This window comes from Neovison vison, chromosome 2 (assembly GCF_020171115.1).
Source record: "Neovison vison isolate M4711 chromosome 2, ASM_NN_V1, whole genome shotgun sequence".
Lineage (NCBI taxonomy): Eukaryota > Metazoa > Chordata > Mammalia > Carnivora > Mustelidae > Neogale > Neogale vison.
In genome coordinates, this window is record NC_058092.1 from 150807744 (window position 1) to 150824731 (window position 16988).

At 56.3% G+C, this 16988-nt stretch overlaps 2 protein-coding genes across 2 annotated transcripts in view; one reads left to right on the plus strand and one right to left on the minus strand.

Moving 5' to 3' along the window:
- Window positions 1-16988, minus strand: part of LOC122900567 (zinc finger protein 37A-like) — a 33045-nt gene that overhangs the window by 4539 nt on the left and 11518 nt on the right. The window lies entirely within an intron of this gene.
- On the plus strand, window positions 11-15383 carry LOC122899225. Its single transcript, XM_044236812.1, has 10 exons — window positions 11-38; window positions 1909-2061; window positions 5115-5191; window positions 5893-5968; window positions 8220-8437; window positions 8811-8835; window positions 11506-11571; window positions 13307-13383; window positions 13770-13846; window positions 15032-15383. The coding sequence occupies exons 1-10, from the start codon at window positions 11-13 to the stop codon at window positions 15162-15164; spliced, it is 930 nt and encodes a 309-aa protein (XP_044092747.1). The 3' UTR covers window positions 15165-15383.

Sequence of the window (16988 nt, forward strand, 5' to 3'; positions counted from 1 at the left end):
AGTCCCGACGATGGGGAATCTCAGCTGCTGTTGTACGGGTATGTGCCTATCGATTTTCTCAGTTCTCTTCTCTGGAGCTGGCTGCCTCCCTCATACAGAGACCGGCTTCTTCTCTTTGGCTTTTCCTCTCCACCCTCTGATCCACCACCCGCCCCCGGTTTGATGCCCGTGTTTGTTCGTTTGGGTGGTTTCACTGGGATTTCGTGGGAAAGCTCCCTTCCTTAAAGCGCTTCGACGTTCAGAAAACCGTACTCTTTCTAAATGCCCATTTCGGACACAGTCCTACAGGGACAACACACAGGTCACACGCCACACTGCTGTCCCTGGGTCAGGAGAACCTTGGGGCGACCCAGGCACCACACTTGAGGGGAACGAATTGCTGGTCTCCTCTTCCCGATGGACATGACAAAATCGGAGAGGAAAGGTCAGCGGTCGAAATGCAGCTGTTTTTAGAAGGAGAGACACTGGAGAATAGCGCGGTGTTCTCATGGGTTGATGTGCAGGGTTTCCCGGGCCGTCTGCCTGATCCCTGGGAGTGCACGGGAATGGGCTGTGCCACCGGGTGGGTGGACGGAACACACGGCAGCTGCACGGTGGACTGTCTGCTGCTCTCAAAGGTACTGCTGGGCTGGGTTCTCCAGGCCCGGCCTAGGGAGGGAGACAGGAGACTGTCCGCTAAACCGACAGTCTCCAGAGGGGATCAAGAGACCTGAGAGTAGACGGTAGACTGGCGAAGAATGAGAGAGCAGGGAGGGACTCAGTCCAGCCAGGGTAGCCTCACGTCCATCCAGGCTCCCCAGAGCAGTCCGCAAAGCAAGGGGCCCCTCAGCATCATCCGTCTCCTTCCTGAAACCAACCCCCCCACATGGCCACCTTCATGTCTGTTCCTACCATCGACTGCTCCTCGGGACTCGCGAGCTCAAGGCAAGCGAGTTCTCGGCGGCGTCCTATGTGACCGTAGGGAGTCTGAATCAGTTTGGGAGCCAAGCAGAACCCCAGGAGCCTGGACTGCAACTGGCCTTCAGGACGGCCTTGGGCGACTGGGCTGACCTTGCAGAGAAGTGAGGGAACGTGGCTCATGCTACCCGTTCCTGGTCCTTCAGTAGGGCCCTATTCGGCAGAAACCGCCACCTAGTTGATGTCGGGGCCCCAAACACAGAGGTGAGTGAGGACTGAGGCTGGTCTCGTGGCCCTCGCTCTCCCCTAGAGACACACTGGCACAGAGGGATTTCAGATTGTGAGGGCAGCTCTTAGTTCAGGGCTTCAGGACCTTTTATCAGGGGCCGTGGGTTGGTGTCAGGGGCTCGGGGATCTCCGGCCACAGGGAAACGATGACTTTCCTGTCCCAGATCCATCCTTCATCAGGATGGCAACTCCACTGTCCTCCACTGTGGCTTCACCCACAGCCAGCCGTCTAGCTGAGTCCCTAGGCGGTCCCTTCCTCAACACCTGCCGAGCGGCTGGGAAGCATCCCGTCCTCCCCTAGGTCCCACGCACTCCTTGGACTCAATCACTTGGGACACCGTGGCGGCACACTCACGTCTAGGCCGGAGGGCAGGGAAACGGGGCACAGAGTGTTCTGGGGAACACTCTCGGGTAGGTGTGGCTGCTCAATGGATGTGACCCAGGCCATCACGCGTGCTCACGGCGCTCTGTTGTGTTTCTGTCCTGTCTCTGCTCCATACAAGCCGTTGCCCAGAGAACCTGTGGGTGTGGGAGGGGGCGGAATTCAGAGCACAGCACACGGCGACCCCTTCCTAAGTCCCACCTGGCGGGAGGAATGCCTGCTGGGCAGCTGGCAAGTAGGGGCAGGAGACAGATGGACTAGAAGGGAAGGATGTCCAATCCCCCTACGGGCTTCTGACGACAAGGTGCCGACACTGCTCTCTTTTTCTGTGCATCTCCCAGAAATCTGTGGGGAGTGTCTTTCTGAAGATGTGGAGCCGCCCCCAACCACTCCAACCCCTCCACCACGACGACGACGACGACGACGACGCCGCAAGAAGAGAGTCCGATTCAACTTGCACGATGATGTCTACATCATCGAGGACACCGAGGAAAGTAGGTACCTTGGGGATTGACTCATTACGTTGATTGGAGACGCATTCTTTTGTTCAGTAGCACAGACATAATCAAAGCTTTTAAAACTGCTGAGACACATTTTCCTCTGATTTCACTGGTAGCCATTTCTCTCTATGGCGTCCGTCCGTCCCCTTTTAAGTCCACAAGTCACGATGAGATCCTCATTCAAACTGGATTTAAGGGGCACAGGAAAAAAGTGTCTACTAGCTGAAGGGATGGATCTTAGGTCTTTCTGGAACACACAGGTCCCTACGGGTCTCCCCAGGAAACATGGTTCTTAGATGTGTAGGAAGGAAGAGACTATGTTTTCCGCCAGGAATGCTGAACAGAAAAATGGACCAGAATAGGACAGGAGGTTTCAGGATGTCCCCCCTCCACTTCCGCCCATTAGCCACATCTTACATGGGTGTGCTACGTACCTTCAAAGGAACAAAACGACCTCACCACATTTGGGGAACTCAAGTACCCAGTCCATTCCACGTGGTTACCGTTCTACACATGCGGCCAATGCACTGGGGGACGTCTTCTCATTCTAGAAACAGACAGAAATCTGCGGACTAAAGTCTCACACAGCTGGGTTCCCAATAGCCCCAGACAGGCACTGCCCCCAAATCCATCATGGGAGGAAAGAACACATTCCATGGCATCCATACACATCATGGAGTGCAATTCAAGCGTAAGAAGAAACAAAGGTTTCCAGTATTTTACGAAACAGATGGACCCTGGAAACCTAACACGCATTTTGAAAGCAAGCACACAAGGAAAGAGGTACACGACATGATCCCAGGCTTTGAGGACACTCGAGTAGGGACATTCGTAGACCCAGAAAGTACAAGGGACGATGCAGGGAGGAAAGGGGGAGGGCCGGGCATGTCATGGGTACAGAGGTGCCATGAGATAGGATGGCAACGTTTTCCCCGTAGATGGCAGTGCGGTCTACAAAGCATCACGGATGTCAGCAGTGTCACTGAACGGACACGTACTAACAAATACAACCATCCCCAGTACTTAAGATCCCATCACAGAAAAACCCACTACACCAAGGCACGTCAGAGGACTGATAGGGTCACACAGCAGAGGTGCACGGAACAGGCCCCATGACCAGCTGAAGAAGCAGCAAGCTGGCTTCGTTTCACAGAGGGCAGGAGGGCTCAGGGGACTGCGCCCTGAAAACCAGGGTGTCTTGAGTGTTTCCCAGACAGACGCTGATGAGTTCCCACTGATGACATCCCCTCTGTTGGAAAATCAAGGCCCCATTTCCCTTTTCCATCCTGCTCCCCTCCTCTGTGATTCTGTGTACACCACTGTATACTGTGTCCACCACTGTTGGCCCACTGGCAAGTCAGGCCTTGCTTGGTCACCCTTCACGTCCATTCCCTCTGGCCCCACATCCACATCCAGCAGACTGAACTCCCCGAGTCATTCCTGAGTAGCGCAGCCAATATCCTGCCAGCTCCTCTCTGTTCTCCTAGACCCTGTGGCAGGCCAGTCCAAGGACCTTCCTAGGTGCTGGACAGAGGAAGGTCCCCCAACTCTCCCCGACGTAAACTCACCTCTCTTTCTCAGAGACAGAAATGGTGCTTCCTTGATTTCTTCCATCAGTGGAGTTGGATGAACATCTGGCACTTTACCTCCCAGGGGAAGGGGGCAGCAGTCTCCCCTCGTGGAGGAATGCTGGGTCTGGCCTTTTACGCACAGTGGACCCAAAAAGGGTGAGGACACAGGACAGCCTCAGTTACAAACTCCATGGGACCAAACACCTTCTTCAGCAGAGAAGGTTTCTCCTTGAAAGAGAACGTTCTGTCTGGTGATCAGAATGGACTTCGGAGATTGAACGATGCTCCAGCATCATTCAAACGGTCCTCTTGAACTCGGGTGGGGGAACATGGACTCAACCACGGGACCTCATCCAATTAGCTGCCTGAAGTCCTCCCCAAACCTTAGAGCTGGCCCAACAGCGGACAGGATGCTGGGATCCTCACTGTTTCCTTTTCCCCAATCGCAGGCAGGTAGACGCTGGGAGCAAGGACAGCTGTACGTATTTAAGAGCATGTGGCTCTGGGAGGAAATCTAGAGTACAAAGAAGCCTGCCCCCTGATTCTGGGTTCCAACAAGGAACGGGGGTTGGGGGATACTGACCGAGACTGTCTGGTGAGGCACAGTCACCACGTCGAAGAGGGCCTAGAAGAACTCGTACACAGGGAAGGGGTGATCTGTGTGCACGTGGGATGAAGGCCCTGTGTGTGTGGGTGTGTGCGTGGGACCCAACATCCCTGAAGCAAATCTCCTGCAAAGCAGGCCTACAGCCTATCAGCACACACTCCAAGACTCCTCTGGGTAAGCAACTGCCCACTGGTCAGAACACCTGGGAGTGTTCGGGAAGCCACTGTCTTCAGGGGAAACACACACACACACACACACACACACACACACGGGACAGCTCAAGAACAGTGGAAGGAATCTATCACACTCATCGACGGTGCTGGCTGTTTACGGAAGCTACGATATCCGGGCTCTCCAGTATTGCACATGGGATTTTCTGAAGACAAAGGATGAGTGAAGCAAACTACTAGGCTCCTTTCCCGAGGGTTGAATGCCGCCCGGCAAGCAAGGCTGCTTTGTATGCCATGCAAAATCTTACAGAGACGTGATGCATATAGTCGCAGCAGGTGGGGATCTTGGGCCCAGAGCTGATGTCCAAAGCAGCAGCGTAGGACACCTTAATGGCACGTCAGTCAGGAGAGGTTAGGGGACTCGGTCCACACACAGAGCCAGGTGAGACTTCCATGTACAGGTCTGGCTACCTGGCTTTGATCAGGGTGCTTTAGCTAGAAAGACAAGAACCCTGTTTGCGTTTCCTCCCTGCTCCTCTCCCGTCCCTTCCTCTCTGCACCGAGGACAAGGCCCGGCAGCAGAGCGGCCCGTACCTCCTACACGCGCACACTCGACTCCTGTCCTCATCCATCCAAACTCCCCGCCTACATCCGGAGAAGCCTCACCAATGTCCTCACAGTGCCTCTGTATCCTCCTAGCTCCCTACGATGACCTGGTGGAAGAGCTACTACCTACTTTGAGGGCCGAGGAGGAAATTCCGTCTCTCCCTCCTCAGGTAAACTCATTGTTCCTCAACTTTTTATTTATTTCAAAGACAGAAAGACAGAGAAGGGGAGAGACAGACAGACAGACAGACAGAGAGCGCACGAGAGCGCAAGCAGGGGGGTAGCAGAGGGAGAGGAAGAAGCAGGCTCCCCTTTCGAGCAGGGTGCCCAATGTGGGCCTCCATCCCAGGACCCTAGGATCAGGTCCTGAGCTGAAGGCAGAAGCTTCAATGTCTGAGCCGCTCGGTCACCTCGATAAAGTCATTTTGTGCTTCTGAGGGACAGCCAGTGTTTGATTTCTCTTTCCATGAACATCTGAGCATGGACATGCCAGAGGGGAGAGACAATGTCCTTGGTGCTGAGAGCCTGCCGTGAGTTTATACCATTAACGGACAGCAGATTGAGACGGGCACTGAGAAAACGTCACCACCGTTGCTTTAGGCAATGGATGGTCGTGAGCATTTTCCACCAGCTCATTCTGTCTATGGGAAATGGCTTTGGAAGGAGTTGCTGAAGAAAATGGACGGGGGAGTTCTGACATAACAAGCAGAAGCCGTTTCGGGAGGTCATTTCCTCCTCCTCTGGATCATAGACGCAATGACCGCATCCCATCTAGCTTCCTTACGACACACACCAAGGGCACAGAGATGTCTGCACACGGTGTGCACAGGGTGCTGGGATCCTCACTGGGTTTCCCTTTCTCCAACTGCAGGAGGCGGCGACCGGATACGTCCCGTATGCGTATTCCCCCGTCATTCCCTTTAGGGGGACAGATCTAGCTGAACAAGGTAGGGCTTTCTCTCCTCCTCTGGTCTGGAGAGCTTCTCCCCTTCTGAGTTCCTCCCGGGCACGGAGGCTGGGGCGGACTGAACAAACGGAGTGTCCTGCAGAAAACCAGGACCCTGTGCTACAGTCCCTGCAAACCAGTAGGTCACTCGGGCGGTGTGCTTGGTGCGTCGGAGGGTTGGGGCTCGTTTTCGCGTGGGTCGATGCGACGGGACCGGGCATGTGGGTGTGTGGACTGCGTGCGTTTCACCAGAAGACATCTCCCGCTGAATGGACTTGAGGGCACGGGTCAGAGTTTCAAAACCAAACCTCCTTCATCCCCGCTGCACACACCGCACTAGGACACCGCATTCCTCGCTGACCTCAGCTCCACCTGGAGGGTTGCTCAGGATTCCCTTTCTTCAGACAGGGATGGGGAGAAAGGAAGGGGCCCACATCTGTCCTAGCTCGGGACGTTTCTCAGACAGGGTCAAAACACAAAGGAATCAGAAGCTACTTTAGTCAACCCAAACAGAACCACCAGCCTTGCAAAAACGGTCCCGTCTTGAACGCACAGAGGGAAGGCTCACTGGCAAATGGCAATGGCCAGGAAAGCTTCATCATTAGCTCGGGGCCCGATCCGACTTCCTGACAATCTGCTACACGGCCAGGTTAGAGAGTGCCCTTCTCTCGCCTGGCCTCGGCTCGCTCGTGAACTTGCCGGGTCCTTACTGGGGGAGCTGGGTCCCGGGAAACTGGGTCCCGCGGACTCCAAGGACACACCCGCATGCCACGGGAAAGGAAGACTGGGAAGAATCAGCACTTTGTGGATGGGGACTCTGTTGGAAGGGTCAGATGTCAGTACGTAGAAATCCTGGGTCTTTGGTTTTCCTGACCCTGCATGACTCAGGGACAAATAGAAACCTCTAGGGTACTTGTGCTTGCATTGAATGCAACCCTGCCACACAGGGTTCTTCTGCAGAAACACAATCTCCTAGAAGAGGTGAGAGATAGGTGGGAGCGGCCAAGAAACGGTCTTGACAATGACCACGACACAGTCGCTGGTTGGAGGAGCTTGCCCGACAGTACAACGGACCGTGTCTCTTAGTGTTTACCCTCTTTCGGCTTGAAGAGCTCACCCTGATTCCATTCCCTGTAGCTCGAGTTCAGAGTCAGTATTTCTCCCTCCGTTCCTGCTCCTTGCCCCGACCTCTCTCGATGCAGCGGCAGCTTGCTCAGTCCATACCCACACACCCCAACGTCGCCAGACACTCCCGGGCACGCCCACCCCAAGCGAAACTCCCTGAGCTCTTCCTGCCGAGCCCCACCGGTGGACTGACCATTCTCTGGATCTCTCCCTAGCTTTGCTGGATGGACAGGCGGGGGAACATTCAAAAGAAATGACAAAGGAAGACGCCCCGTTTTTCACCAGAGTGGTACGTTGGCCTTTCTTTGGGGGAGACACAAAAGTCTTCTGGCTTTTTAAATCAAGGTTACATAAAAAAAAATCTCAGCATGCACAATTGACAGGGGAGGGAGAAGTTTGAGAGAGAATCTGTTACCAAAAGCTACCTAACCCCGATGGCATTGCCGGGGGGCGGGGACAACCACAGCAGGATCACCTACCATCTGGAGGGCAGGGAGCTTGGGTACGGGTAGCAGCTATTCCTCCTTGCCACCTATTTTGTCCAGTGGGACCCGGAACGGGGGACCTCTAGGAAGACTGGGCGCACCTGTGGAGGACTCGTTTTGCTCGTCATACTTTCGGGCTCACGGGCCTCTAGCACACTGCCCCATCTGGCTTCCTCCCATCCCCCAGGGAACAAAAGAGCCATGCAAACAGGACAAAGCCTGATATGATGTTCATACTGTTTTCCTTTCTGAAATCACAGGTGTCCCTGCTGGAAGGGGATGGCGGTAAGTATTCTGTACTCTAGAGTCACTCACTTGTTTGCAGCAACCTGGAAAAGGGCCAAGGTCTGGGCTTCCTCGCGGGCTCCACGATGAGAACCACCCTGATTCCAGATCCGGCGGGACTGAGAAGAAGGGTCAGAGTAACAGAAAGGGATTTTCTGGGGAAAGACCCGTGGCCTCATGGCCCTGTCCCCGGAAACTACTGCGCTGCTCTTAGGTGGTGCAGGTTTGGGGGCAGGCAGTAGGTGTGCCTTGGAGATGGACTCTTTCACAGTAACTCCAGGCCGTGGAGCTCCAATGGGAGGCAGAGTTTCTATTCACGTCCCTGCTCCTCTCCTGGACCTTTCATCCTCCATCCAGGAAGGGCCCACAGCAGCTCAGTCCATACTGATGAGCTCCCCACCTCCACACTCTTGTCCACATGTGCACGCCAAGCAAAGCTCCCCGAGCGATTCCCGAAGAGTTCCATCGGGGTCCCGACACTCTCTGTGTGTATCCACCTAGATTCCCTGGCTAGCGTGGATGATGACCTTGACGTGGACAGCAGAGAGGGAGAGGCCCCATTGTTCACCAAGGTGGTAAGTTAGCCTTTCTTCGGGTGAGGTACAACATCCCTTGTTTCTCTGATACTCGCAATCAGATCTGAACACCGCAGCACGTACAATGTCCTTGGTGGGGAGACTCTTGAGGGAGTGACTCTTAGCCAGGGACACCCCATTCCAAAGACCCTGCAGGAAACGGCAGGTTCGGTTCCAGTCCACAGGGTCGTGAGTTTGTTCACGGGTGCTACTGACACCGCCGGGCCACCTGATGGACCCAGGGCATGTGACCTCTAGGTGGATTCCGTATCACTGCCCATGACCCTGCCTATCACCAAGAGACCAAAAGAGCTGGGCACACAGGACGAGGCAGGACTTGGTGTTCATCATGTTTTCTTTTCTGAAATCGCAGGTGGCCCTGCTGGAAAGGGAGAGTGGTAAGTATGCTGTCCTCTAGAGTCACTCACTGCTTTAGAGCAAGGTGGGGCTTGCTTGCAGGTTCCATCTTGAGAGCCACCCAGAATCCAGATCCTGTTGCAACGAGACTAAGGGTCATGTTCCGGACCGAGACCCGTGGCCTCGTGACCCTGCCCCCGGAAGCTACCGTGCTGCTCTTAGGTGCCGTAGGATCGGGTGCTGGGCACGAGGTCTGTTTCCATGGGAATCCCTGTGCTGGGATTCTCAGGGTTGGTGTATGTGTGTCAGGTGGGTGAATGCTCTGCTCTTGAATGTGTCTGGTCCTCTCAAAATGGCGATTAATGGTGTCCATGGTCTCAAGGACGTTTCCCATCCCTGTCACGTCATGAACGTCCATTCATGGGAAAACTCTTCAACACCTACAATTGAAAGAGCTGTTCTTTCCTTGCAAATACACATCAGTTCCCCCAGAAAACAAATCCCGTCGCTAACTAGGAAGGGCTAGACTGTGCCCCGAAGACACAAGTGTGTCTTTTCCACTGTTACTGAGTCAGTGTCCATGGGGCTCTCCCGCCAAGGTAGGTCTCGGGCAAGCATGGTCACATCACCTCCCTCTTCACACTGCACTCACACACACGTCTCTGCATCAGAGGCCCCACGATGCGTCTTCCCAACCTCATGGGAAGCACTGAGTGCTGGGACACACTTCCTCCCTTCTGCAGGCGCCTTCCAGGGCACCTGCGTGCAACAGCCCATTCGGGGATGACCCGCACAAAGGGCCAGTGGCCAGGGAACAGATGGGGCCAATTCACTCCGTGTTTCTCCATGGAGAAACCATTTCTACCATTTCCCTGCAGATACTGTGTCTAAGAATGCAACTGGCCTTCTCCCAGGGAAATCCCACACCCACCACTGGTCCTTGCTGGGGCTCTTGGAGGTGGGTCCAAAAGGTGTCCTATCCAAGGGGGAATGAGGTGGTCTTCAGGGACTGAGCGTCACTGGGGGCACCTGGGCCCCCTCCATGCAGGAACAAAGGGTGCTCTGTGCATCGCAGGGTGGCCAAAGAGAACCTCAGACCTCAACAGGGGTGACAGGACAATCACCACCCATTTCGCTCGCCATCTGTCCATGCAAGAGGGCCTTGTTAGATTCAGAAGGTTTGGGCCAATAGACAACTCAAGGGAGTTCAGTGCCTGGAAATGGAAACAGAGCCAAATCAGGGTTTCAGGGTTCTTTGGCAGCCGACAAGACTTTCTCTCATGAGAAACATGGATTGGAACAGAATCTGTTGTTCCAACATCTCTCTTTCTCACTCGCATGCACGGGATCCACGGGAGTACCTTTCGCTGCTCTCCGAGGACACTCAACGGGCTTTTCCAGGGTAGTTGCACCAGTTCTGCGTTCCACGAATTGCATCCAGAGTCTCCAATTTTCTGCCTCCTTCCCACATGGGTCCTGGGCTTGAATTCCTGGTTTGGGTCCCTAACGGACAACGCCACAGTTCAACATCCGTTGCATTCGCATTGCCCTCACGATGCCTTACATTGAGCATCTTTTCGAACAATGTCTGTCTGAGGGCCGAGTCATTCTTTCCCTTCGCAGCACAGACTATTCCAGTCTTTTTCTCGATTCTTTCATTTGGTGAAATCCCGGTCTTCTTTTGTTTGGTTGGTTTTCTTTCTTGTTTTTCCTTTTTGTCAGTGAACACACCTTTTCTGAAATAAGGATTGCCAAGGGGGTCTCCAGTCTGTGGCTTGCCTTTTCACTCTGTTCGCTGTTTCAGAAAAGGTTGCTTTTTCTGGGCTCCTCTTGGGAAGCATCGTGATGCCAACATGAGCGCACTTCCTTGGGCATTTCTCTTCCGCTCCCAGGTGCCCCTGCCTCTTTGTATGCCAGCACCCTCCTGTTGGCTCAGGGGAGTCATCCAAGGTATTGGAAGGTCAGCTTCTAGAGACCCACCACCGACTTCTTCATATTCAGAAACGTCGTGGCTCGTTGTGTTCCTTTATGGTTCCCTTATCTATTCTAGCAGCTTCTCTGTCCCGAGAGCATCACATTGTATGCTTTAGATCAGTGCTGCACGGAATCCGTTCCCCATTTATCTAGGAACTGGGGCTTCACCTTAATCTCCTCGGGTCCAAAGACCTCCAGCAGCGCCTGGTGCGTGTGTGAGAGTCCGGGAACGTCTTCCCTTGATCAACGTCCGTATCAGGCCAGCCACTGATGCCCGAGAAATACGCAGGAGAGCAGGCCTTGTCTCTCGCTCCTGGTTGGTGTCTAGTGCTGAGTGATCCAGGAAAGAGTCTGTCTAGTATCCATCATACACAGTCATTTATATTCTCAGTGCAGTACACGGAAATCATCAAGGGAATGAAAATGTCCAGTTGCTCACTCCCACTAGCCACACGTCAAGAGTCCCATAACGACTGGAGATTCCGATGGTCGCGCTGGGAGGGGACAGCGGTCATGGGCATGCAGAACTGACACTGAGGTGACTGCTGCAGCGTCATTAGAAGGCAGGAAACTCCAATCCCCGTCTCCTCCAAGGGCTCCGGCTCCACCAGCCCCGTGAACCTCTGACAGCACAGCAGAAGGGTCAGGCAGATGCCGCATGGCCCAGAGACATCGCAACGCACTTGGGATGAAGGGGTGAGGCGGTTTCTCTCCTAACGGCATTGCTCCTCTTTCAGTTCTTACAGACCTACTGGTAGAGAGCATCGAGGACTACTCCACCAGTGACGATGAAGTCTCTTCAGGTAGGGAACGGCACCGAGGAGGGGAACACTGGGACATGGCTCCTGGGAACATGGGGTTGCCCCGGCCGCTCCAGAGAATGAAGAAGGTGGGTCAAAAACCACCAAGGAAAGGGATGCTCTGGCACAGGCATGATTTGCTCATGTCACGGTTTCGGGATGAAAAGAACAGGCCAAGTGTCCACGGGCCTTTAGGGTAGGCTGGGTTTATCATCACCACTGGACTCCTTGCGCGGCTCCTTGAAGGATCTTTTCCATCAAAGCTGCTCGTGCCTCCCTTGGCCGCTGCCACATGTCAAAGCTTGGCCTCTTTGCTCATGGCCTCTCGGGAATGGTGCACAAGAGATTCTGCATCTTTCTTGGCACGGGCCCAGACCTGGTCATGCTCAGGACTTGCAGCCCCAACCGCACTCTCCTGGGCAAGAGAACCGCGACAGTACGCTCTGGTCTGAGCCAGGAGGTGGAAGACGGGTCTAAATTCTCTCCCTCATAACCTCCACTACCAAACCGTCCCGGTTCTCTCCAAGCTGCTGTACCTTCAAGGGGACTCCCAGAGCTGCAGAAGGGAAAGCGTACTTCCCCTGGGTTCACTCCACATGCTCCCGTAAATCGGAGCTTCTGCCAGCCTTCACACCCCAGCCGAGTCTAACCTGTGGACATGTTCCCAAGGGCGGGACGCCCCCATGCAGCTGCCCTGGTGAACCCCTTTCGTGGGCCACGGTCCCCCGGGCCTGTGTGAAGGGGCTGCGGGACCTGCTTCACACACTTGCTGCCCCGGGTCCTCTCTACCTCTCACCAGCTGGCGTCGAGGCATAGCACAGAGCCTCTTGGGAGCAGGGCCAGGGAGTCACGGTTCCTCTCACAAACCCACCTCGCCGGCTTACAGCCCTGGCCATGCTCCCCACTCCCTAGGCATGCCCCAACGGCAAACGTTCCTCAGGCCTGCCCAGGGCCCTACACACACCCCGGCCCCGTCCATTCCCGGCAAGCCTCAGCAGGAGAACTGGCAGGAATCCTGTGTTTCAGTGACCACACCGCTGGACGTTTTCCAGGGCTGCCCTGAACAGCTGAGGGCGCATGCACAATCTCCCATGCTCCGTCTCCATTCAACCTCTGTAACACTTAGGGAAACAGAGGGCACTGAGTTCCCTGAAACACGTCCCTGGGAAGGTTATCCCCGTCCCTGGGCAGACATGGGCTGTGGGGAGGTGGTGGGCCATCTCTCCCTGCACTTCCCCAGCAATCCCAGACCCAGGACAGCTGCTCCCGGCAGAGACGGATCGGGGGATTGATTCCGGGGGACCCAGGATATCTCCTCTCTTTCCTTGGTTGCCCCCTCCTGGACAACAATAGGACTGGTGGAGCTTGGCAGGGGGAAGGACATGGAGCATCTCTAGGGGAGGAGGAGGAGGAGGAAGGAGGAGAGCAGGGAAGGACAGGAACAAGGACAGAGGAAGACAAAGTCCCGCAGAGGCAGTCTTAGGGACAGTGACAGCCTCCTGGGGGGAAAGGATCACACAGCCAGGCTTCCGGGTCTGGGAGAGAATCGGAGGTGGGAGGAGCAGGTGGGCAAACAGAGATTCCCCTGTACCCTGCGGAGATCAAGCGACCAAGGCCAGGGAGGACTCGGAGCTTGCGACGCACCCCACTGAGGGCAGAGCCCAGCATCCCCAGAGCAGCAGGCCGTGGGTGGCCAGCTGCACTGACTCCCTTTGTCCTCTCTCACGGCCAACCCCAGCATCCTCGCTGCTCTCTGACCCGGAGAAGGATTCCACGGAAGACAACAATTCCGACGAAAGGAGCCACCCTGCGCCTGTAATTCACTTTCACCTCCATCTCTTGGGCTTCCTCTCTCCTCTGTCCATAAGCGCCTCCTCCCAGCTCTTCCCCTTTCCCTGCTGTGACAATGGCAACCCTGAAGGCCCTCGTCTCTGGCAGGCACTCGGGCTTTGCATCGGAACTGCTGCATGAAATCCCTGCGAAGCCCTCCTCACCCCTTTACTACCATCACCCTGACCCCTCACCGCTGACTCTGGGAAGCAGCCCCGGACAGCAGAGCAGAGAGGAGGGCTGGGAGTCGGCAGGGCACGGCTCACCTGGCTGGAGGGCTCTCGGGAAGGGAGGCTGGGCGTGGGTGTCCCCACTTGGTTCTCTGATGCCGGGGAGTCTTTGCTTATACCCAGTTCTGCTCTTGCTCTCAGCTCTCGAGAAGCTTCCCTTCGGTGGACATGGTGCAAACGACAAGGGAAGCAGAAGAAGAGGAGGACTCGGGAACGGGGTGAGGCAGGCAGGAAAAAAGGCCGGTGAACATGGACACATGTTCTCCCTCGTTGCCCCGTCCCTGTTGTGGGTACCTCGGCAAACCGCACAAAACCCGGGGTGATGCCCTAGCCTCTGACCACAAAGAGGAGAGGAGAGGAAGGTCCCAGTCCCTGCAGGCACCAGGAAGCCCTGAGAACATCCCACGGGGAACCTCCACCTGATCTGTGCAACTCCCTGTGATGGTTGGGGACTGTCGTCCTGGCCGCCTGGAGGGACTGGACCCTAGGCAGCCTAGGCACGGTGACCTTCTGGCAAAGGGCTCCACGCCCCCCATTGAGTCCCTCCCTCTGCACGACCCAAGCCTTGCCCTCTCACCCTGCAAAAGTCAGCAGACCGCTTGCTCCCGGACGACACTAGTCGCGAAGAGACAGTGGTGGGGTGGCCTCCTCTCCCACTTCAGGCACGTGAGAAATGAGCAAACGAGACAGGCCCCCGGGCTCACAGGAGCAGGACAGCTCACCCCTCCCAGCGCTGCATCCCTGTGGGCACGGAGTTGGGCCCGGTCTCCAGCTGAGTCATGTCCACCAGACACTCCCATATGATCTGACCAACACCTCCAGTCCCCCGAGCCGACAAGACGCCTCGTGGGAGGTAGTGGGTCCCCTCATGGCACCATTTTGCTTTGTGAGTTTCATACTCTAGAGACTCTCCTCGATCCCTCAGTCGGCAGGGGAGACCCACCAGGGAAAGGCCACCCTGCCTGCTCCCACCTCGCCCAACACCCGCCCACAGCCCGTGGACTGTGCGAACTCACTTCCCGTGGGAGTCGGGAGCATGTGGTCTCTGCCACGCCACCTGCAACACTCGTGTGGGCAAAGGCTCCCCCCACAGAGAAGGGCACGTCCAGGGTTCTCAGAGAGGCTGGGGAAGGGACAGCCCAGCAGGAGGAGGACCCCGCCGTCATGGAGGAGGACGCTCAGGGAAGGGGCCTGAGGGACCCTGGCAGTGTAGCCTTCATTCAGCCCCAGGGGGCCCAGGGGAAATTCCCCTTTCTTCAGGTCACGTGTGGGTCCTGCAGGGAAACCTCCACCTCAACACCTCAGAACACACGTCCCGCAAAACCCCACAGGCCTCTGATAAGACCTGGCCCAGGCCACACGCCACTCGCTATCTCACACCACTCCCCCCGTTGTCTCCACAGCTGCGCCACAGGACAGTGTGCCCACCACCCCGAGGCACCAGAGGCTCCTGGGGTGCTCCGACAAAGGGAGCCAGGAGGGCCCTGGGGCCCCACTTGCGGCTCCGATTTGGGCCCGGAGGAGGATTCGGCATGAGCACACAAGGAAACACGCCTGCAGGGACGGCTCTCTTACGCCTGACCTCCGAAGGCCAAAGAGAAGACTTCAGGGCAGCCCACCCGAGGACGGCACTGGAGCCCCGAGGACGAGACGAGAGGACCCTCTGAGTCGGCCGCCAAACCCAGAGTTGGCTGCCCGGGCCCTGCCAATGACGGACACTTGAAGCACGAGGCAACCACCTGGGCCCACAACAGTCCGTTGTGTGGGGAGACTGGGCCCACCTGGGACTGGGCCCACCTGGCACTGGGCGGGACAGCAGCCTTCCCGTCGTCTCCCCTGTCTGCTGCAGGGGCTGCTCCTCCTCCCACTTCCCCTGCAGTCAACGGCAACCCTGCAGAGCATGACACATGCAGGACGATGCGGCACTGCCAGGGCCCCTTGACCACCCTGGGATCCACTCGAGGGGCAGCCGCCCTACCCCTGCTGGATTCCCCGAGGGTGTCGCACCGGAACAGCCCCTGTCGCTTCGACGCACAGGACCGTGACCAATGCTGGGCTCCACACTGGCAGCGGCCCCACAAAACGGGCCCAGCAGCAAGAGGTTTAGGGAGGGGAGGCTCTCCCCTGCACTCAGCGGCCTCTTCCTTTTACAACTCTGACAGCAGAGGCCTCCCCCAGCTGGGCCTCCCGCACCTGACCAGGAACGACCCACGCGGAGGGACAGCTCTACGCCCCTACTCAGCAGGAAGAAGCTACAGAAGATGAGACCGTCCTCCTTCAACGACCTTAACCACGCAAGACTCCGCACTGGTCAGGGGCACACGAGGAGGGAGGACAAGGCTAGCTGAGCACCAAGCAGGGAGCTGGCACGCCACACCGCCCCCCAACCTGTGATACGGGGGACATCCCTCAGTCGCTCTGACTGCCCTCAGGCTGAGGAAAGGAAAAAACTGATTCTCCCCAGATGGACATCAAAACCCAGCAAGACCGGAGTCTCCCTCGGTTTGTAAAAGTCCTCGTGATTCTGTAGGAAGAGGCCCGCTTAACGAAAGCCTAGCGACCTGCCCGAGGCCCGGGTCTCCGTTTCCTGAAGCCCTGACATCTCCCTCCCCTCCACGACACTGAGGGAGGCTGAGGCCCAGGGAAATGTCCGTAGGACAGAGTTTCTTTTCAAACCTGCAGTCCCTTGAGAAGGACCTGTGAGGGGAGAAGCTCCCCACCATCTTTCAATTCATGCCTTCCTAGCAGGAAAAACCACCTTCCCTTCACAAGAGCAAAGCCAACGGTATCCTGGGTGTCCTCTGTCCACCTGCCACTTTCTTGCAAAACCTCCCTTTTGCCTGACCTCCTCCAATGCCATCCCAGAAAGCCAGCCTCCCGTCACAACCCCAGCAAGCAGCCCATTCTACCCAAGGGTTGTATCCCTGTGCTTTAATTAAAATCAACTCCTGCCAGCAAAGTCGTCTCAAGACTTTTTCTGGACCATCGGCCTTGAATGCTAACCTCTGTCCTACATCAGTCCTGTCTCTTGTAGGGCTCCTGTGGAAACAACCCCGCAACACGGGCCCATTTCTGTCGACTCTTGCGACTCCATCCACCTCACCCACTGCACATTGTGTATCCCCCGAGGACAGGACCCTTCTGGGATTCTTGCACTCAAACCCTCACATGGCCCCTCTTTCAGTCCTCGACGTGGTTGACGTTGCCCTTCTGAAACTCCCCAGCATCCCATCCTCCCTTTCTTTGTCTCACAGGTTTATCTGGTCCATAGGTTCTCATCACCAACACCCTATCACCGGTTTCTGCTCCTGAGTAGAGGACTCCATTTCTTTCCTTTGTCATCAAACTCAAATCTTAACT